Here is a 23,390-nt window from a genome sequence, read left to right on the forward strand (position 1 = left end):
AATTTGCTGTAGCAGAAATAATTCAAGATTTCTAATCAAAGTGCTAAGGTTTGAATCATAGTGCTACTATTAACTATCTGCGTAAACTTGGGCAAGTCATGTAATTTCTCTTGGCCTCAGTTTCCTCAACTGTAAAAGGAGGTTATTGGACTAGGTGTTCTCTAAACCAATCATTTTAACATCCTAGGTGGAAGCTAAAATCTTCTGCAGGAATGAAAAGAAAGTATATGGAGAAAATGATCAGATAAATGGCATTTTAAAAGTCATGTCAATGCCATCCTGAAACTGTTTCAGGCTCTATTTTCAATACAAGGTCATAGAAAAAAAAGTAACTGGTTTGCTTGTCTTTTAGAAGGCTGAATTAAATTTGGTTGATTTGTTCTTATTTGATAACTTTTATCACTGTTGATTTTTTATTTAAAGGATGTCAGTTAAAAAAAAACTTGCTTGGTTCAGTTCTCTGAGCTTGCTGAAACCAGTAAAAATTCCTTTGGGTAAATGTGATAACTCTTTGCAAATATTTATCTGTAGAATCTCAATTTGCTTGACAAATATGACTCATAATGGCATCAGGACCCCAAGAGGATGTCATGCATCTAGGACATTGGAGGAACTAGTGCTGTGTCTCACATTAGGACCTGATACAATCTCGTCCCCAGCTTTGTGAGTGAAGAGCAAAACTGAGCCACAGGACTAACTGGCAATCAGCCTGGTCAGAAGCCCTCTGGGTGCATGTGCTTTGAGGGCAGCCTGAGGAGGTGTCTAGTGGGGAGATGGGAGGGAGTAAGGACTGCAACACATCTCTGAATTTATACCTTTCTTAGCATTCCTTTGGTGACACAGACCTGGGAGAGGATAGTCATTATCACCGTGGATCGAACTCTGAAACAAAGAAACCTTTACTTCATGATTGGTTCCATTTATTTCTGCTCTCCTGGAACAGAGCCCTCCCTCTTTTGGCTGTTGATCAAAAAGACCATATGCTAACCCAGCAATGCAAGTCAATCACTCCCAATTATTGAATGAATGCTTCAACAAATTACAACATCCCAATACTAGGAAACTTGAAGGGCTCAAAGGTGGTATGAATTGAACTCGAGGTAAAAGGCCAGTTAAGTATTTGGGGATCACGTGCTAGGCCTGATTAGTACCTAAGTGTGATGAGAGAGAAACTGAGGAGTCTAACCCCTTGAAATGGTGTATACCTACGTAGAAGTCTGATCTTTTTTCCCCTGGGGATGAACACATGAAAAGCTTCACTTTGCTACTTTATTCTCAAGGGATAGTTAGTGTATATCAGTAAATTACTGTGTTCTCTGTTCTCACGTAAAGACAGAATGAATTGAGGATATTTCTTCCCTGCTCATGGGGGATGGGGAGTCACTCCAGTGGAATATAAGCTCTTTGAGGAGAGAGACTGTGCTTTGTTTTATTGTTGTATGCTTTAAACTTTGCTTGGTCCCTTGCATACAGTAAATGCTCAATGAAGAATTCATTTGGATTTGGTTGGCTATTTGGAGTATAATATAATGCCAAGACACTGGCTTTGGAGGCAGAAAACCTGGGCTCATATCCCACCTCTGACCCTTACTACCTCCATAACCTTGAACAAATTCTATAAATACCCAGGATCCCAGTATCCTCATCTGTCAAATGAGAGGGTTGTACCAAATGGCTTCTGATGTTGTTTTAGCTCCATATCTGTGATCCTGTGATATTAAAATCCACATTTTTTAGAAAATAATGAGAAAGAAGTCCATTTTTCTAATATTAGATATTTATTGTTATTTTTTCAGTCATGTCTGTCTCTTTGTGACCCCATTTGGAGTTTTCTTGGCAGATATTGGAGTAGTTTGCCATTTCCTTCTGCAGAAAACTAATTGAAGCAAACAGGATTAAATGACTTACCCAGGGTCACACAGTTAGTAAGTATCTGAGGCCAGATTTGAACTCACAGAGGTGAATTTTCCTGACTTCAGACTCGATGCTTTCTCCACTGCAACACCTAGCAGCCCAATAAAATTAGATATAGGAAATATTTAAAAGTTTTCACAGAATAGTGTTGCTGTTCAATCATTCGGTTCTGTCTGACTCTCCATGGCCCCATGGACCATAGCACGCAGGATCTTCTCTCCTCCACTATTACAGATTAGTAGTGTTTCCCTAATGCCAACTAGAATCAACAGCCAAGTAATGTTTGTTGACTCTGCATGCAAGACAATATCCTGGATAGTCTGGGAGATGCAAAGAAATGTAAAACATGATCTCTCCTCCAGGAACTTATAATCTAATTGAGTTAGGTAGATAAGCCATGCAGGCATGAAAAGTTAACTAATGATATAATAATTAAGTTTGAACATAAGGTAGCAATGTAAGTGTTATCACCTGATAAAATTGCAAATGAATGGTATAGGTAGTAAGGACATAATTTTAAAGAGAGTGATCATTATAGGCTAGAATAGTATGAGAAATCTTCATTGAAGAGGCAGATCTTGAACCAGGCCTTGACTATGTAGGGTGTATATAATTGGAAAAGGAATTGGAAGAAATTCCCCAATTTCAACCAAACTCTGGGAAACATCACTATTCATATCAAAAAAATCAAAAGAAAACAAAGCCGAACATCAAAAATAAGACAAAGGAACCACTGGAACTAAAAGAAAGCTGCAGAGTATACAGCATAATTACTTTTCAGGAAGCTCTTGGAGAAGAATAGGGAGGTCAGGTGCCCAAGTACTCATCCATTTCCAAGATGCCCTTTGGCTGCTTCCCTTGAAGTTTTGATTTCTGGCATGGTCTCTAATATATAATGCAGATGCCCTCAAGTGGTTATCTCTTCATCTGAGAGTTGAAGGAAGATCTTTCTCTTTTGTTAGAACTCTGGATGACCAGAACTACCTTCTGTAACCTGTCTCTATCTTTTCCTCCTGTTCATTTCTCCTTCTTTTCCCGTATCCAGTATCTGGATATTGACTGTATGTTTTTGTTGTTGTTCAGTTGTGTCCAACTCTTGGTCACCCCATTTGGGGTTTTCTTGACAAAAACACTGGAGTGGCTGGCCACTTTTTTTCAGCTCATTTTACAGATGACGAAATGGAGGTTATCATCTGATGAATTTTTTTAAATCTTTTATAATTTATTTATTATTTTTAGTTTTCAGCATTGATTTCCACAAGATTTTGAATTACAAATTTTCTCCCCATTTCTACCCCCCACACTCCAAGATGGCATATATTCTGATTGCCCCATTCCACAGTCAGCCCTCCCTTCTGTCACCCCACTCACCTCCCCCATCCCCTTTTCCCTTACTTTCTTATAGGGCAAGATAGATTTCTATGTTCCATTGCCTATATATCTTATTTCCCAGTTGCATGTAAAAACAACTTTTTTTGAACATCTGCTTTTAAAACTTTGAGTACCAAATTCTCTCCCCTCTTCCCTCCACACCCACCCTCCCTAAGAAGGCAAGCAATTCAACATAGGCCACATGTGTATCATTATGCAAAACCCTTCCACAATACTCATGTTGTGAAAGACTAATTATAGTTTGCTCCCTCCCATCCTGTCCCCCTTTATTCAATTTTCTCCCTTGACTCTGTCCCTTCTTGAAAGTGTTTGCTTTTGATTACCTCCTCCCCCATCGGCCCTCTCTTCTTTTGTCCACCCTTTTTATCCCCTTCCTCCTTCTTTCCTGTGGGGTAAGATACCCAATTGAATGTGTCTATTATTCCCTCCACAAGTCAAATGCGATGAGAGCAAGATTCACTCATTCCCCCCTCACCTGCCCCCTCTTCCCTACCAATTGAACTGCTTTTTCTTGCCACTTTTATGTGAGATAATTTACCCCATTCTATCTCTTCCTTTCTCCCTCTCTCAATATATTCCTCTCTCATCTCTTAATTTCATTTTATTTTTTAGACATCATCCCTTCATATTCAACTCACCTTGTGCCCTCTGTATATATATATATATATATACACATATATATAATATATATGTATATATATATATATAATATATATATATATATATAATATATATGTATATATCTATATTCCCTTCAACTACCCTAATACTGAGGTCCCATGAATTATACACATCATCTTTCCATGTAGGAATATAAACAAAAGAGTTCAAATTTAGTAAGTCCCTTACGATTTCCTTTTCTTGTTTACCTTTTCATGCTTCTCTTGATTCTTGTGTTTGAAAGGCAAATTTTCTATTCAGCTCTGGTCTTTTCACTGAGAAAGCTTGAAAGTCTTCTATTTTATTGAAAGTCCATATTTTGCCTTGGAGCATGATACTCAGTTTTGCTGGGTAAGTGATTCTAGGTTTTAATCCTAGCTCCATTGACCTCCGGAATATCGTATTCCAAGCCCTTCGATCTCTTAATGTAGAAGCTGCCAGATCTTGGGTTATTCTGATTGTGTTTCCACAATACTCAAATTGTTTCTTTCTGGCTGCTTGAAGTATTTTCTCCTTGATCTGGGAGCTCTGGAATTTGGCTACAATATTCCTAGGAGATTTCTTTTTGGAATCTATTTGAGGAGGCAATCGATGGATTCTTTCAATTTCTATTTTGCCCTGTGGCTCTAGAGTATCAGGGCAGTTCTCCTTGATAATTTCTTGAAAGATGATATCTAGGCTCTTTTTTTGATCATGGCTTTCAGGTAGTCCAATAATTTTTAAATTATGTCTCCTGGATCTATTTTCCAGGTCAGTGGTTTTTCCAATGAGATATTTCACATTGTCTTCCATTTTTTCATTCCTTTGGTTCTGCTTTATAATATCTTGATTTCTCATAAAGTCACTAGCTTCCACTTGCTCCAATCTATTTTTGAAGGTAGTATTTTCTTCAGTGGTCTTTTGGAGCTCCTTTTCCATTTGGCTAATTCTGCCTTTCAAGGCATTCTTCTCCTCACTGGCTTTTTGGAGTTCTTTTGCCATTTGAGTTAGTCTATTTTTAAGGTGTTATTTTCTTCAGTATTTTTTTTGGGTCTCCTTTAGGAAGTCATTGACTTGTTTTTCATGGTTTTCTTGTATCATTCTCATTTCTCTTCCCAATTTTTCCTCTACTTCTTTAACTTGCTTTTCCAAATCCTTTTTGAGCTCTTCCATGGCCTGAGCCCAATTCATATTTTCCTCGGAGGCTTTTGATGTAGGCTCTTTGACTTTGTTTATTTCTTCTGGCTGTGTGTTTTGGTCTTCTTTGTCACCAAAAAAAGATTCCAAAGTCTGAGTCTGAATCTGAGTCCATTTTCGCTGCCTGGCCATATTCCCAGCCAAATTACTAGAGTAGGGAGTACTTTGTCCCAAACTTGAGGGGCTGTGTTGCTGTTTTCAGAGCTACTTCTACACAGCAAGCTCTGCCACACCAGTGCACCTTCTCCCCCTAGAACTGCCAACCAGGATTGTGTCCCAGGTCTATGCAGGGCAAAGCAAGTTTTGCACTCCCATTCTAATCTGCCTCTTAATTCCTCCCACCAAGTGGATCTAGGGCCAGAAGCAACTGGAGCTGTAGCTCTGGAAGCAGCCTCAGAGCTGCACCACCTCTGCTGCTTCCGGGGTGGTGGCTGACCGCAAACTCCTTTCATTCCGTCCCAACAGCTTTTCCCATTAACATGCTCTGTTGTCTTTGGCGTTTGTGGGTTGAGAAGTCTGGTAACTGCCACAGCTCAATGATTCATGGCCCTATGGCCTGCTCAGCCTGGCACCAGGTCTGGTTGGTCCTGGTGCGGCCCATGCTGGGCTCTGCTCTGCTCCGCTCCCAGCTCCATGCGACAGACCATTCCCAGCAACCATCCAGGCTGTGCTGGGCTGGAGTCCTGCTTCCCTCTGCTATTTTGTGGGTTCTGCAGCTCTAGAATTTGTTCAGAGCTATTTTTATAGGTGTTTGGAGGGACCTGAGTGAGAGCTTAAGCAAGTCCCTGCTTTTCAACTACCACCTTGGCTCTGCCCCCATACCTGATAAAATTTTGAGTGACTTACCCAGAGTCAAAAACTAGTAAATGCCTGAGAACAGATTTGAACTCAGGAAGATGAGTCTTCCTGATTCCTGGCTTGGCACTCTATCCACTGCACCACATCAGGGCCCCCATTTACTGTCTGTACTTGTGGAAAAGTCATGATTCTGGATCAGAAAAATCTCTGAGGTGCCTCTTAGTCTGACATGTATTCTGAAGATGCTAGACAGGTGTGTGTACCCTAGCTGTGCAAACTGAATTTGACATGTGAGCTAGAACCAGACTACATTTTCTACTGACATTGAAATCTGATGCATAACCCAAAGGAACCATTGATGGTCCATGTGCTGCTGCCCTATCACCAACCACCAGTTTGCTAAGGATTGGTTTCATTTGGCTAAGTTCTGTCAAAACAAAGGAAGTCAACAAATACTGTTCAGTTTACTGAATGATAGAGTGGGGTTTTCTCTTGAATATCAGAGCTAAGGCAAAGCATTCTTTGTGTTTCTCAAGTAATTAAATTAAATTAAACTAAGCCAGCTAACATGTATTAAGTACTTACTGTGTGCCAGGCACTAAGAATATAAAGTAAAAACCAACCAAACAAAAAACCTGCTCCTGCCTTGAGGAGTTGGAAGAAAGGAGTAGGACCAACATATAAAAAGATAAATACAAAACAGATACAATATCTATCTATCTATCTATCTATCCATCCATCCACCCATTTAATAACTAGGGAAATCAGAGAACTCCTCTTATAATCCCTTGTTTCCTACAAAATTCTGGTCAGATTGCAGTTTCTAAGGAAGCCTTTCTTGGTACCCCCACCTTGCATTGCTGTCCCTCCAAAAGTATATTTTGTACTTAGTTTGTATGCATTATTTATGTACATCTCTTATCATAGAATATAAGCTTTCTGAGAACAATTTTCATTTGAATCTTTGCATCCTTACCACATTGCTTGTCACATAGTAGGAACTTAATATGATTGGATTGACTGATCAATTAGGAAACACCTCTTGTAGAAGAAGGCAACTGAGGTGAGCCATGAAGGGAGTTAGGGGTCCTCAGAGGTAGAGGTGAGGAGAGAGAGTATCCCAGGAACGGAGGACAGCCTAGTCAAAGATATAAAGGTGAGAGATGGAAAGTTAAGTTCAGTGAACATCAAGTAGGCCTGTTTGGCTGAAATGTAGAGGGCATGTGTAATGTGCACCTTGAGGCAGAGTGGAATGTGTAATTAGCTTGGGGAGTGAGGTTAGAGTCAGACTGTAAAGGATTTTAAGTATCAGACATATGGACTATTATTGTTATAACATAAGAAGGCAGTATTACGTAATGGATGGGGATGTTTCTTAGGCTAAATTTTTAGTGCAAAATTATACTTAGGGTTATGAGTTTCTTTATGCATTAAATCTTTCAATTATTAGGGACTAAATGGATCCACAACACTGTATCAGGCACATTAGGGAATATAAAAGAAACAGGAAGTAGAATGTCTACTGTCAGTGAGTTTATATTTTAATTAAGAGATCTTACTGATAGATATGGTATGACCAAATGTAAGACTGGGAGCTGATCAAGTGTGAGGGGGAAGCAGCCACCAATTATTTCAGAGGGAATAATAAAGGACAATGTATATATCAGTGTTAACTCCTTTAGTTCTGGTTAGCCCCTCTGCTTCTAGAGGGTATTTATTTTAAGTTGTATTTTTTAGAGCTGGCTTAGAGCATACCAAATCAGAGATTACTGTGGGTTGGAACAGTGTAGGAAGATTCCATAGGAGAAGCAAAGTTTGACTGAAGCTATGTAAGATAGACAAGGAAATGGGGACAGTCTCTGACTTCAACTCAACTATGAGAAACATCTCTTGTGTGTGTGTGTGTGTGTGTGTGTGTGTGTGTGTGAGAGAGAGAGAGAGAGAGAGAGAGAGAGAGAGAGAGAGAGAAAGAGAGAGAGACAGAGAGAGAGAGACAGAGAGAGAGACAGAGAGACAGAGAGAGACAAAGACAGAGACAACATTTTAACTAAATGTCAACAGAAGACTTTTACAGCATGATTATTTTCTAGTAGCATTTGTACCTGTACTATGGCCCAGCTTTTCCACAAGCCTAATCAACCTAGTGTATATCAGTATTGTTAACTTTATTCCCTTTCATCAGGCAGCAATGGAAAGGTTTTGATTTGTAGTTAAAACACACACACACACACAACACCCTAAGGGTTTCTCACTTTTCTGCCTTTAATTTGCACTACTCCTTAATCTAAAATGCCCTTGCCACTCTCTCCAGCTTGTCCAAATTTCTGCACATGATTCAAGACTTAGCTCAAATGCTTTCCATGAAATCTTCCCTGACTATCTCAACAGGAAATGATCCATGACCTATCTTGATACTTCTAACTTTCCCTGAACTAACTTGGTATCCTCATTTCACTCTGATAGTTCACTATGTTTATGGTTATTTGGTTATTGTTATTCATGCCGTATCTCCCTGTAGACTCATTGAGGACAGGGACCATGTTTTATCCTTCTTGAATCTCCTACAGTATCTTTACTGCAGTAGATATTTATACATATTTGTTGAATGAAATTAAATAAATGAAGGAATGTAAATTAGATGCAAGAACTTAGTGACTCCCAAGGTGTCGGACACTGGAATAGGCAGCAGGCAAGGTTTCAAGAACTAACTCCAAGAGATCTTTAAAGCAGGAGACATATCTATCTGGGGTTAATTTAGATCTAGTCTTACCTCTATAGACAGAATAATGAATGAATTGGCTTCTCAGCAGTTAACCTTTAGTAAATAGCAATAGGGAGTAATTTATAGGAGATGGAGTTGAGTGTCACAGATGAAGTAGAGTGACATTATTTGGGTATCAAGATTCTGGGGTGAGAGATTTGCTGAGGCAAAAATATTGGATTTGACAGTAGTCCCAGTACACAGATGAAAAGGATGGGAGAGGAAAACCACTGAAGACAATGGGAGAGGGAGAAAGTGGCCTATATCACAGCTACTTTTATTTTGTTTCACATCATGTATCTATTAAATGAGACAATAAAAAGTAGCTATGATATATTAATAATGCCTAAAATACACAGAAGTTCACAAGATATAAAATCTAAGAATGGATCCAGTGGTAAAACCTATGACCTCAATGAACTATACAATAGTATGCCAAGTTAATTTAGTAAGATGATCTATAACTCATAAAACAACTTTAACCTCAGAGATATCACTGAGACTTGGTGAGATGAGACCCATGGCTGGAATATGGCTGTGGTCAGAGGTAAGTTATTGAATAAAAATAGGATAGGTAAAAGGAATGGAGTAGCCACATATATCAATCAATAAATCAACAAGTCAATGTTGAACATTTACTATGTGTTGAATAATATGCTAAGAACTGGGAATATAAAGAAAAAAATGAAGTAGTCCCTATCCTTAAGCATTTTGCATTTTACAGGAGAAGAAAACATATATATATATATATATATATATATATATATATATATATGTATGTATGTATGTATGTATACACACACATATATCACTTAAATAAATAGAAAATAAATATGTGGAAATCAAGCAGGTACTTGAAGCTTGGAGAAAATCAGGAAAGACCTCAAGTAGAAGGAGGTATTTAATCTAAGCTTTGAAGCTCTCTCTTTTTGGAGTAGCCTAGTGATTCTAAGAAGTGGAGGTGGAGAAAGAATGCATTCTAGGCAAAGGGGACAGCCTGTATACATAGATGTACTTACATATATGTACATATAGAGAGATTATGTGTCTAAATATATTATATATATGTATCTATGTCTGTCCATATATCTATATCTATCTATATATATATATACACATATATATATCTATATCTATATATCTATATATATATATATCTATATATATATATATAGATATATATATATAGAGAGAGAGAGAGAGAGGGAGAGAGGGAGAGAGGGAGAGAGAGAGGAGTAGTCTGTATAGAGATGATGAGAAAACCTATGGGAATGGATGGTGGTGGTGGTGTTTGATGGTTGTTGTCCTTTGTGCTTGAAGAAGACCAAAATGACATCCCTATGTTGGGTTCAAGGTACTGTGTGTCTGACAGTGGATGATGAGACCAAACAAACTCAGAAAGCTCTAACACAGGTTAGGCACAAATAGTCCACGTGAACATTTGGAGTGAAATGGATGGAATCACTAAGAGAGAGGTTAGAGAGAGAAGAGGGCCCAGAACAGAGCCTTAGGGTCAATTCAGGGTGATTCTTCAAAGGGGACAGAAAAAAAGTGATTAGATAAGTAGGAGGCAAACTAGGAGAGAGCAGAGTCATGAAAACCCAGAGAGGAGAATATACAAGAGGAGAGGGTGAACAATGGTGCCAGATGCTTCAGAGTAGTCAAGAAGGTTGAGGATTGAAAAAACTTGACAATTAAAAGCTCATTGATAATTTTGTACAGGACCATTTCAATTGAATGATTAAGTTTGAAAGCTATATGGTGAGGAGTTGGGAAGTGAGAAGAGGGTCCAGGAGATAGAGGGCAGGAGAACAGACAGATTTTCAAGGAGTTTGGCTATGAAAGGGAAGACAGATGTGGGATGATAGTTTGAACCAACTGTATGGGCCAAGCAAGGATTTTTAAGGGTAGAGGAGACATGGACGTTGTCATTGACATCAGGAAATACACTAACACCTAGAGAGAGATTTTACATTATGTAGAAAGAGGAATGATTGCAACATCCATCAGCTGAATGATTCAGAAGTTAGTGGGGTCGAGGGAACAAGTAAAAGTTTTAGCCTTAGTGAAGAGAATTTCATTTCTTCATCAGATACTACACCAAAGGAGGAGAGAATGGCAGATGAGATTAAGGGGTTTTGAGATGTACAGGAAGGAACACAAAAGAGCTCATAGAAAATACCCTCTGTTTTAATTAGTGAAGTTGTACTCATATGAGAAAATATAGGAACTAGAGGGAGGAAGCATAATGAGGAAGCATAGAGGGAGAAACAGAAATAATTATGTCATTGAATAATAATACAGACCACCTGGGCAGAAAGAAAAAGAGAAAAAAAATGAAGGAAACAGATTACAAGCCTGGAACAGAGGCGTGGCACAGGTGTGATGGGGGACTTTATTCAGAAATTCAGTGAATCTCTTTCTGCCTTAAGCTGCAGTTGGTAACTTCTTGACTTGCCTCAATGATGATTTCATCCTTCAAAAAGCAAAGAAAGCAACCAAGGTAAATTCTATTCTAGATACAATGCTCTCTAAAAGGGAAGAACCAGTTGTTGAAATGGAAATTTGGGGAGCTTTGGTGAGAAGTAGCCATGACCTCTCAGAGCTGATCATGGATAACAAGGAAAGCCAGGCATTATGTTCCCTGGGTTTTAGGAGAGGGCATTTCAAAGTCTTCAGAACAAGGATGGTTAGATGCCATAGACCCAAATTCTATAGGGGTAGTTAGACCATTAGGGATGCAAATACGTTAAAAATGAAATTCTGTCCACTAGATGTATATATGCCTGTAGACATTGAAGCTCACTCTTTTTGAAGTAACCTAGTGATTCTAAGAAGTGGATGTGGAAAAAGAATGCATTCTAGGCAATGGGGACAGCCTATGCATTTGCATATAAATATATGTATATAGAAAGAATGTCTAAATACATATTATATATGTTTGTAACTATATCTGTCTGTCTATCTATCTATCTATCAATCTTTAGAGATATCAGTAGTCTGTATAGAGATGATGAGCAAACCCATGGGAATGGATAGTGGTTTATTATTAGAGTGACTAAGGCTGGTGGATCACTCAAGCTTGGGTGTTTTGAGGTGCAGTGGATCTAAAGCTGATTTGATATGTTCACTAATTCTGGCACCATTACCATAAACCCCTAGGAGTCAGGGGGCCACCAGACCACCACCTGCTTCCACTTATGGGGAGAGGATATTCAGCCCATTACCCCCCTCCATTAACCATTATTATTTGATCTCTATTACTGGTATTGACAGCATTAATCCACCTAAGATCGAAGGAAAATGGTCTTTAAAGTGATGAGTGGGACAACTTTGGTAGGAGTTCCACAGGAATAGTAAAAGAGAAGAATACAGACTTAGTAACTTACTAAGATTTTGATGGTTTATAATGAGTGTAAATAGCAATTATTTTCTGTTCTGACCAGAAACTTTGAGGATCTTCCCCTCCCAGATAAATTTTGTGATGGTGAATTAGACCATGTTTTGTTTCAATTCCTACCTAGACCTTAGTCATTGAATAGTCTTTGCCTCAGACAAACTGAGGCCTGAGAAAGACCTTAATTTAGAAAGGCCAAGGTCATTCACTGCATCCTGGGCCATTGCCAGTCATCTTGACTTTTGTCTTGCCATTGGACTTAGATGGTTCTGGAGGAGAGAGTGAGGCTGATGATTTTGCATAACTCTGCCTCACTTAGATCCAGTTGATGCATAAGTCAAGACATCACCTTTGTGATGTCATTGGTCCTCTTGGAGATCAAAGAATGAACACAACAACAGCTTCTGTAACATGTCCCCTCTGCTATATGTGTTTCTGAGGTAGGCCCATAAATATTAACACTGTTAAAGAGTTTAAAAAAAAGAAAGAGCGTTTTTCTCCTGCCTCCTGCCGGAGATTATTCCCTTTGACTGACCGGAGTCCACGAATCCTCCACCCTGGGGCCTGTCCACACCATCCCCATCCCAGCTTTTTTTGAAAACACTGAGAATAATGTCCTTACATCAATTTTCACTAGAGCCAATCACCTGCCATGCTTGGAACAGAGACCGTACTCAGATTGCCCTTAGCCTTAATAATCATGAAGTCCACATTTACAAGAAGAATGGGAACCAATGGGTGAAAGCCCATGAACTGAAAGAACACCATGGACACATCACAGGTATTGACTGGGCTCCCAAGAGCAATCAGATTGTAACTTGTGGTGCAGACTGTAATGCCTATACCTGGAGTCAGAAAGATGGCATCTGGAAACCAACCCTGGTGATCCTGAGGATTAACCGTGCAGCCACCATTGTGAAATGGTGTCCCCTGGAGAATAAATTTGCTGTAGGTAGTGGAGCTCGACTGATTTCTGTGTGCTACTTTGAGTCTGAAAATAACTGGTGGGTGAGCAAACATATAAAAAGGCCAATTTGTTCTACTGTCCTTAGTTTGGACTGGCACCCCAACAATGTTTTGCTGGCTGTTGGATCTTGTGACTTCAAATGCAGAGTTTTTTCTGCCTACATTAAAGAAACTGATGAAAAGCCAGCCAGTACTCCATGGGGTACCAAGATGTCTTTTGGCCAACTGATGTCAGAGTTTGGTGGTACTGGAAGTTGTGGTTGGGTCCATGGAGTTAGTTTCTCTGCCAGTGGGAACCGCCTCTCTTGGGTCAGCCATGATAGTACTGTATCAGTTGTTGATGCCTCTAAAAACATGATGGTTTCACAGCTGAAAACAGAGTTCCTCCCATTCCTGAGTGTGTCATTTGTCTCTGAAAATAGCGTGGTGGCTGCTGGCCATGACTGCTGCCCAATGCTGTTTAATTATGATGATCGTGGCTCCTTGACCTTCGTCTCCAAATTAGACATTCCAAAACCGAGCATCCAGAGCAGTATTTCTGCCATGGAACGCTTCTGCAACATGAACAAAAGAGCCACAACTGAGGATCACAACACTGCTCTAGACATGCTACACCAAAACAGTATCACCCAAGTATCTATTTATGAAGTGGACAAGCAAGACTGCCACAAATTTTGTACCACTGGCATTGATGGAGCAATGACAATTTGGGATTTCAAGACTTTAGAGTCTTTGATCCAGGGGCTATGAATCATGTGAAGCTTCATTGCCATTCTCTAACATGACAAACACTTGACAGAGTGCAACTCCAGCATTTGCATGAAGATGGGAAAGACCCTACCACAAGTCAAAACTGAGAAAATATCCTTTGCAGATGTTTTTTTTTTTAACATAATTAGTGAATGTATTGGTTTAAAAAAATCAGCAGTGATGTCTTTTTGATTGGCTATTTCATTCCATTCTTGATCAAAGCTGCTCTTTAAGTAGTTTATCATGGGAAGTTGTCACCCTAAATTAAAGAGGGATTTTATGTAAATTGTCTGATAGAAAAATAAAAAAATACAGGAAGAAAAAGAAAGAGTTAAAAAAAGTTAGTGAAGTGAATCACATTAATTCTCACCATGGCCAAGATGTAGAAAAAAAAGGAGAGTAAGAGGAAAGCCAAGATTTATGTCTGGTATTGGGTGAATGCCAGACCATAATGTACTGTCTTTCTTGATAGTTAAGTCATTTGATTCATATATATGAGAGGAAACCGAACATTGGCAAATATGCTTTGTTAGGTATGGGAGGGGGGGAATCCATATACCCTCAATCCACATATAACTCTTGAATTAAATAAATCTCTTTTTCCAAAAAGTGTGTTTCTTAAATGAAATAGGTCTGGGCACAGGGGCCAGATCTGGATAAAATTGTGACATGGGCTACTTAGTTTCAAAGCTCTTAGTGTGCTAACCCTACTCATTCTCTTCCCCCTCTCCATCTCCACCCCTCTTCTGGTGCCTGGGTTCCCTTCTGGTTGTCCAGACTGGCCTACCCTGTTCCATGCTGAGCCTGACCTCTTGGGTGTTCCTCCTTCTCTAAGATTTTTCTATCCTTTCTTCACTCCTTTCTAATCCCGCTCCTCTCATCATTCTATTAAGGGACAAATGAGATGATAAATGGGAAAGGACTTTGTAAATTATAAAAAATTATCTATATGTGAATGAAAGACAGTGTACTGCCATCAAAAGAGAACTGGTCCTGGAGCCCGGAAGACCTGGGTTCAAGTTCTACCTGTGATACATACTGGCTGTGGGATCCTGGGCAACTTATTTATCCTCTTAGCTCTCTAAGCAAAAGTACTTTCCCAACAAGGGAGTTTCCTAGACCAATGAAATCATAGTCCAGGCTCCATCTGCATGTAAAATAGTATTAATAATGTGAGACAGAAAGAGAATATATTTTCATCCCCATTTTACCAATAAGGAAATGGATACTCAAAAAGTTTATGTCATGGAGTCCACAAATGATAGGGTCAGGATTTAGGGAATGTCTAGCCTGGAGAACAGAAGACTTGGAGTGAGGTGGGCATGGGGCATGGAGATTTTGTATATAGTATATATTTAATAAATATGTTTTGAATTAGGTTGATTTTGTAGTTGTCTTCAAGTATTTGAAGGGCTGTTACATGGAGAAAGGAAAGATTGGTCCTGCTCAGTCCCAGAGAAGAGAACGAGGAAACATGATGGACCACATTTAGATTTGTGGTAAAGAATAAAACATTCCTAACAATCAGAGCTCTTCACGAGGTGATTCAGCCACCTTTCTGGGTAGTGGGTTTCCCTTAATTTGAAGTATTCAAGCAAAAGATGGATAACCACTTGGCCATATGTCTCAATGGGAACAGCATTGATTCTGGGACAGGATACTTGAGTTCAAATTCTGTTTCCTTTGTTTACAGTCTATATAGGCTTAGGCATGTTACGTAACTTTTCTGGGCCTTAGTGTCTTCATCTGGAAAAGGAGGTAGTTGGGCTAAATAGCCTCTGAGGTCTCGTCTAGCTTAAGATCTAATAATGACATCTAGCACTTCTATAATTCTTTAAAGACTGTTAATCCTTGCAACAGCCTGGAAGATAGGAGTCCTTCTTATTACCATTTAATAGATGATGAAACAGAGGCACAGATAGCTTAAGTGATTTGCCCAGGTTCCCCAGCTAGTAAGTGTCCAAGGAAGGATTGGAACTCTGGACTCCTGACTTCAATCTTACATACTGCCCACTGTGCCACCTAGTTGACTTTGAGGATCTGTTATCCTTATGTTGCAAAGGGGCCACAGCTTAGATCCTATGAATCTGTGCCTTGAACCCCCATCTTCCTTCCAGCCTAGTACTCTTTCCATTTCGTTACATAGGTGGATTATGCTTCTGTCTACTCTCCCTATGCTTAAGCAATGTTATCTTTGCATTGGTCATAATATTTTCAGAAGGTACTGATAAATTGGAAAGAAAAATTGCATAAGAGAAACATCTATATAGTAATGTCATTTGAAGTATTTTTAATCATTGCATTTTTTTCTAGCTCTCCAAGACTTTTTTTTTAGGTTAAAAGCACATTTTGGAGGGGGAAATCTAATTAATGAAGCAATGAAGTAAAATGTGGAAATGGTAGCAGGATTTGGGCAGATAGTAGGAAGGAGGTGAGAATAAGGTCAGAGGATAGAGACATTAGTACTGGTGTTAATTTAGTCAAGAAAAAGTAAATTATATATATTTATATGCATATATATTTATATAAATACACAAATATGTTTATATAAACACACATTATATATTTATATAAATACACATATTATATGCTTATATATTGTATACTTATAAAAATGATATATTTATATAAATAAAAAACATATTTACATAAACACACACTATATATACATATGTGTGTATGTATACATATGCACGTATATACACATATACATACACACACATATAGCCAAGGTATCCCAAAAGTCTTAGTGCAATTTTAAGTTTTGATATATTATATTACCCATGTATATGTATAGATATATGTATAAATTTGTATCTATATCCTACCAAATGTAGGAAGAAATCAAGTAATATCAAAGTATCAAGTAATTTCTGTAGGAAAAAAAATCAAGTAATATTGGAACCGGAAATAAGTGCTGAGTTTGTGAAGGTTAGTAGCAATGACTTCCCTTTCTAGTGTCCTTTCTATATTACAGAAGACTCATCGTATTAATCAGGGGCTCCCCTAATTAACACAACCCCTTCCCCAACTATTTCATGGTTAAAGATAAAATTTCTCTCTAGTAGGATCTGGATAATCACATATCTATCCAAGAAAATTCACAGATTAGAAGAATGCAATATGTGATGGGTGGTGAACATGTGGTGGTGGCAGGGGTAGTGTGTGTGTGTGTGTGTGTGTGTGTGTGTGTGTGTGTGTGTCCAGTAGTCTCTTGTAGCTTTTTGACTTGACCTCATCTACCTTAGATAGCCTGTAGCAATGAAAGGTAGCATCACCTGACATTTCCTCTTCTGTACACTAGATGTCTCTATTGATTCATAGTCGCATAGCTGAAGGCAACTTTCTCTTGTAATTTCAATGAAGTGACTCTTAAAGACACTTGATCTGAAACTCAGATTTTGGCCTTGGGAACCCCAAGGGGCCCTGCCTCTATCATGACAAAGCTACAGTGGAAAAAAAGGGAGAAAATGAAAACCTACTTAGAAACAGCTACAAAATGAGGGGAATGTGTAAATCAAAATGTTGCTGAATGTCACACACTGAACCCTTTATCCCTGAGGAAGAAACCAGTTGTCCCCTGAGTTGTGAAAGCCATTTTCTCTGCTTTCTTTCTTTGGACAGCAAGTATGGTATCATGGAGAAGATCAGTGAACTCGGAGTCAGAAGATGTGAGTTCGGGTGACAACTCTGCCATCTCCTAACTGAGGATGGACAAATCACTTCACCCCATTTTGACAATGGAGGGTGTTGGATTAGTCAATCCTTAAGGTTTATCTCAGCTCTAAATACTGTACCCAGTCATAGAAACATATTTATTTTATGCAAAAGTCAGATTTAGCCACAGTGCCTTATTGCTGCCAGTTATTCTCTCCCTATGGGTCAGAAGATCATATAATCATAGATTTGGTGCTGGAAGGAATCATACAGATTATTGAAAGTAACCCTCCCCTTTTACAGATGAGAAAATGGAGGCCTGTGGAGGGAAGAGGAGGATCCAAATGCTGGTCTTCCCTTTGACTCCGAGTCAGTTCAGCAATCTTTTGTCCTTTTTTCCCCTTGGACAAAATAATGAATATTCATCAAAAGCACAGAAGAAGAATAAATAGCCTTAAAGGTTACTTATAACAACACAACAAAAGAAAAGAACGGAAAGGAAAATCATTACCAAATTTGGCTTTGTATGTAAAATCGTAATATGTGTAAACCAAATTTATGAGTTACCAGATGCCAATTAGTATATCTGAAAAATATCAGTAAAATCATGGTCATGGTTTATGTAGATTTTGTTTACAAAATGCATTTTCAAGGATATGTATTGGCAGGTGAGTGGTAGGTTCTGTTGTATCACAAAAATCAGAGATAATGATCTGCCTGAGTGTGTTGATAGTAAGAGGCCTAGAGGAAGGTCTTGTTCATACTGGGGAGATTCTTTATGGAGGATTCATGGAAAGGACTTAGATAGGACTTACACAGAATGAGGAATACTAGTACCTCTTTCACTGAGTCGCAGTACCTCTAAAGATGAGAGGCACAGATTGAACAGGAGAAACATCAACTCAACCTCCTAAGGGACAGAATGAAGATGCTGTTTGCTTTTTACTTTATCTTGTTGGAGCATCTCCCATATCCTAGGTATTAGGCCAAGAACCTCAACCCATTATGCAGGGTAGTATTCTAGTGATGGGTGTTGTCTTGCTACTGTTAGTAGAGCTAAAAAAATTAGTGGCCATCTATCAGTTGTAGTGGTGTTGTGTACACCAGAGGTTGCCAAACACCTGAGTCTGTGGGCTTCCTGAAACACTCTGATGGGGCCTGAACTTGATTAAAATGTAATTGGAAAATATTTAACAAAGTAAATAAAAATACAATAAAACAGTTACTGTTATATCCTTTTTTTGGAGGCAATTGGGTTAAGTGACTTGCCCAGGGTCACACAGTTAGTAAGTGTCTGAGGATGGATTTGAACTTAGTTTCTTCTGACTCCAGAGTTGGTGTTCTATCTATGGCACCACTTATCTGCCCCTCTGTTACATTTAAAAGCTAAGTCAATAGGCAACCTTCAGGGATTCTTATGTAGAGATTCGAGGTCCTCATCTGTATTTGAGTTTGACACCACTGGTCTATCTAACTAAAGTAAAGTGAGGATTTATGTCTTTGGAAGAGTTGTGTTGCTAAATGTTCAACAACCAGCCAACAACAACAACAACAAAAGACATGACACTTTTTTAAGTTGAATTCGCATTGCTAACATTTCCTCCACCACTTTCTTAAGTCTAAACAATCAACAAAACAGTAAATCAAAGCCTGATTTGTGACCATTGGCCAATTTCCCAGGGTATGAAAGCTCACACTACAGCACAACCCTGCTTCTGGCAATTATATAAATTCCCAAGTCATAATTGGTAGAATAAAAGAGGTTTTTGTTTGTTTGATTGAATGACCCAGATGAGTTGTCTGCTCTAATCAAAATCATATAAATAATTGCACAAAACTTTTTTTTCACTCTGTCTATGTAGATAGTTGCAGCGAGTTGCTATTTGCAGCTGGCTTTAGACTTCTAGCCTCGTAGAGTGTGTGAGTTGGAATGGATCTGAGACATCACCTGGTTCGACTCCCTCATTTTACATTTTGGGATGCAGACTTCTTGGCTTCATTGTGTATTCTGGTTATTCCTATTTCCCTTTTCATTTAACTTTGTTTCTCACTGCAGTCCTTTCTGCCCAACTTATTAAGAATTTTTCATATTCAATAGAATGTAAATAAATGATAGCATATGTGCTTCCCGGCATGTGGGGAGTACTGCTGTTTGGTGCTTTGCCTCTTAGCTCCCTTTTTTTTTCAGAATGAGGATTTGGTTTCAAATCCATCTTTGGTTAAGGCCAACTCCAGTTGGCTTTGTGTCTATAAATCTTCAAGCGTGTTTCCTCTTGGGGACATCTGTCCTCTCAGATGAGTTTGATTTTACTGGCTGGGCAGATTTGCTCTGGCTCTAGAACCCTGGTGTTGGAAATCTTTTCCTGCTCTTTGGCACAGTGTGTATCAGAGAGATTTCAAGCTATGACTCCATCCAGAAACTGGTTATGTTGCTAAAAGCAGGTGCAGACCTGACATCCATGTAGCAGTTGGAATGGTAACTCTATAGCTTCTTGCAGCCCTTTGGCTTAGCCTGAAGCATAAGCCTTGTTGGTGCCAGGCCATCAACTCGCCAAATGATGGCCCGACTATATTGTTACAGTCTGTAGTTCTTTGTTGGTTCATCTGCTAGGTTTGGCAGGGAAAGTTTTGGAAGCAGGCAGTCCTATGAGACTGTATTAACTTCAGAGATTTTTCTGCCAAGGTTAGAAACAATAAGGAATTCCATTTTTCTGATGATGATTTCACTTTTTTTGGGGGGGGGGGAGAACTAATTGAAGCCACCTGCAAAAAGGAGGTGCTCAGTTAAAGTTCAATGCAATCCAACAAATAAACATTGACTAATCTTCTACTATGTGCAATGGAGGCAGCATGTCATAGTGGAAAGAGGTTGGCCTCAGAGCCAGGAAGACCTGCTTTTAGGTTGTGCCATTGACCCATACTAACTGGTATGGACAAGTCACTTGACACCTCTCTGATCCAGGGAACTTGATGAGATTATGTTACAGTTACCCATTGATACTGATAGAAGAGATTTCCATACTGAGATTTGTTCCCCATGGGAGCAAAATCACAGGTCTGAGAAACAAACAAACCTTTGCTCAAAGTCCTAGTGAGATGAGGATAAATATGAAAGATGCTCTGCTCTCAAGGGACCTTTCTAGAAATGGGAAAAAAGTGGTATCTCTTTGACTAAACAGTCCATGTCTGAAGGTTTTCTCTTACAACCTCTTATAAGTTGTCTATCACAGATTATATATATATATATATATATAGATAGATATATAGATATATAGATATATATAGATATAGATATGTATAGTGGTTTTTAAAAGTCAATATGCAGGCAGCAGGGATCCCTTTTTATTTGAGTTTGACACCATTGGTGTAGACAGTAACACTACTACTGAATGCTGGTCTCTTACTTTTCTTAGCTTTACCAATAGTGGTAAGATAATAATATCCCATAGCTGGCATCCTGCACTGCACAGTCGGTTAAAGTTCTTGGCCTAAGACTTAGAACATGATAAGGCTTGCAACAAGATTGAGTAACAGAAAAATCTTCGTATTCTGCTGTAGGAGATTGAGATCGTACTTCTATTCTGAAATCTCTTTCTTATCTTTAAAGGATTGGGTTCAATGGTGGAGAAAAAGCACTGGGACTTCTCAGCCTGTGCAAGCCTTGTCCAAGTCCTTTTCATATGTGCTCAATAAAGAACCCCTCTAACATGGAGGAGACTCTAGGTCTATTACTATCTCTTGAGGACCAGAACAACACACTTTGGTCAGCTGTTATCCTTAACTTTTACAACACAGCAGGCCCTTCTTTTCTGCCCATGCTTGCCACTGAAAATGCATTTTATTTATATTTTAACAGCTCTTTAAACTCACAAATGGAAATTTCTCTTTGGTGATCTCATTCAAAATACATCTGCATCTTCTTGTCCTGTGCAAATTTTATCAATAATTATTTGTTTAATAAATAATTAATAAATTATAAGTAATAATAAATTATTCAATAAATTAATTATGTATAAAAATTATAAATACTTTATAGGGTTAACATTTTGAGAAAACTTCCTGCAGGCTTAAAAAATACCTGACATTCTTTGGGCACGAGTGAAGCACCTAAAACCTCTCTCTGTTATCTCTCACTCTTATGGCATACCTGACCCATGGGGTAATACCTTTTATGCCACTTCTTATACACGGCTCATCAACTGCAATGATAATGTAGCCTATTGGTACCCTACCACATGTCTCTCAGTATCTTCGGATGACCTACAATTTTCATTCTTTGGAGATTATGGTAATTTCTGATTTACAGCTGTATATCATTGCCAAGAGAATATTGAGATGTTAAAAAAGAAGACTTTTTCTTTTGTGGAAAAGCCTGGGGTTGTTGAAAGCATCGCTCAATTTTCCAAATACATTCCATCCTACTCCCTCTCTCTCTCTCTCTCTCAATGTAATGTTTATTTTCATCAGTCATACAAATAACTTTCTATAACATCGCAGGATAGTCTGGTTAAGATATGGTAGTTCAAGATTGTGAATTCCAGTGATGAACCCTTCTTGGAGGGGTGACTGCCCAAGTTGCTGGCCCTCGTTCCCAGTGCATCTTGCCTTTAAATGTGGATAATGCAGGTGACTGTCTATGTTCCCTTGAAACCAGGACTGGGGTAGGGGGTGGGGAGTCCCTTCAAAGTGCACATCTCTGCAGGGATCTAGGAAATTTCACTCCGCTTCTCTTGTCAATTGTCTCTTTGGTGGGCAGAGTATTCTTCTCCTGCGTCTCCAGCTTTTAAGCTTGGCCTTGTCGAAGCTCGAGATCCCCCCCATGTTGGACTTGACTTCCATCTTCAGATCTAGAGAAGCCTGCTGCTCCCTTCTTCCTATTCATTTATGGGCCCCAGATGACTGTGTATCTGCTGTCTTTGCTATCACACACACATATTTAATATAAACACATGCATATGTATGGGTGCATATATGTGTATGTATTATTCATCCTTCATCCTCGAAAAGGACCACTGACATCAGGAGGGCGATGTCTTGACTTGCAAGTGCATGCATGTGTGTAGGTGTGCACTATGTACATATATGTATATTCACATGTGACTAAGTATACATACAAACATGTATGCATTGCATTCCCTGTGAATATGTGCACATTCATGTGCATGCATATTTATGTGTGCCTATCCATATGTATGTGTGCCTATCCATATGTATGTGTGCATATCCATATGTATGTGTGCATATCCATATATATGCACATGAACATGTATAATGTATATTTACTGACATTAATGGACCAGCTCAGTGGCAATAGTTATTCTTTACTCACTTATTATTTTCTATGTAGATTATTAGGATCGACTCTTCAGAATGAATGGGAATCTCACCTAGGAGGCACTGTGTTCTGTGCCACTGGCACAATATTATGCCTAAACAGAAACATCTAAAAGACTTTCCACATATAGGGAACCACTTTTCTCTTGGAATTTATACTGAGTATTTTGCTTGGTAGTAGTAAGCATCTGCAGTAAGTTTAGGACTCCCTGATTTATACCTGACTTGATATAATAAAATCAAGGCATTGCTAACCAGTTATCTCCATCATATTTGTTGAAGAATCTTGGAGAGTTTTTAAAGATGCAGTTTTGCTTTACTGAATCAAATGCTTTAAAACAACATGTCTTACTGATGCTTTTTATGTTTACGTCATAGTCTTTACATATCACTTTTCTTCTCCCTATTGAAGCCTCCCTAGTCACAAGCAAAAACAATTTAGGAAAGACATCTGATAGAGTGCAACCAATTATATAATTAATATTTGATAATAGTAGACTCCCACCTCTCTGCTGTGAGGAATGCTTCATATTTTGTTCTCCTGTACCTTCGCAGTTCAATTTCCTTTTAGTAATCTTTTAATTT

At 38.7% G+C, this 23,390-nt stretch overlaps 1 protein-coding gene across 1 annotated transcript; it reads left to right on the forward strand.

Annotated features, from left to right (window-relative positions):
* The first annotated feature begins 12,710 nt into the window (after positions 1 to 12,710).
* On the forward strand, positions 12,711 to 13,814 carry LOC118831191 (actin-related protein 2/3 complex subunit 1A-like). Its single transcript, XM_036738378.1, has one exon. The coding sequence runs from the start codon at positions 12,711 to 12,713 to the stop codon at positions 13,812 to 13,814; it is 1,104 nt and encodes a 367-aa protein (XP_036594273.1).
* Positions 13,815 to 23,390: the final 9,576 nt, after the last annotated feature.

Source organism: Trichosurus vulpecula, chromosome 9 (genome assembly GCF_011100635.1).
Source record: "Trichosurus vulpecula isolate mTriVul1 chromosome 9, mTriVul1.pri, whole genome shotgun sequence".
NCBI lineage: Eukaryota > Metazoa > Chordata > Mammalia > Diprotodontia > Phalangeridae > Trichosurus > Trichosurus vulpecula.

Coding starts and splice junctions, on each gene's coding strand:
- LOC118831191 (XM_036738378.1), top strand. CDS start 12,711: ATGTCCTTACATCAATTTTCACTAGAGCCAATCACCTGCCATGCTTGG.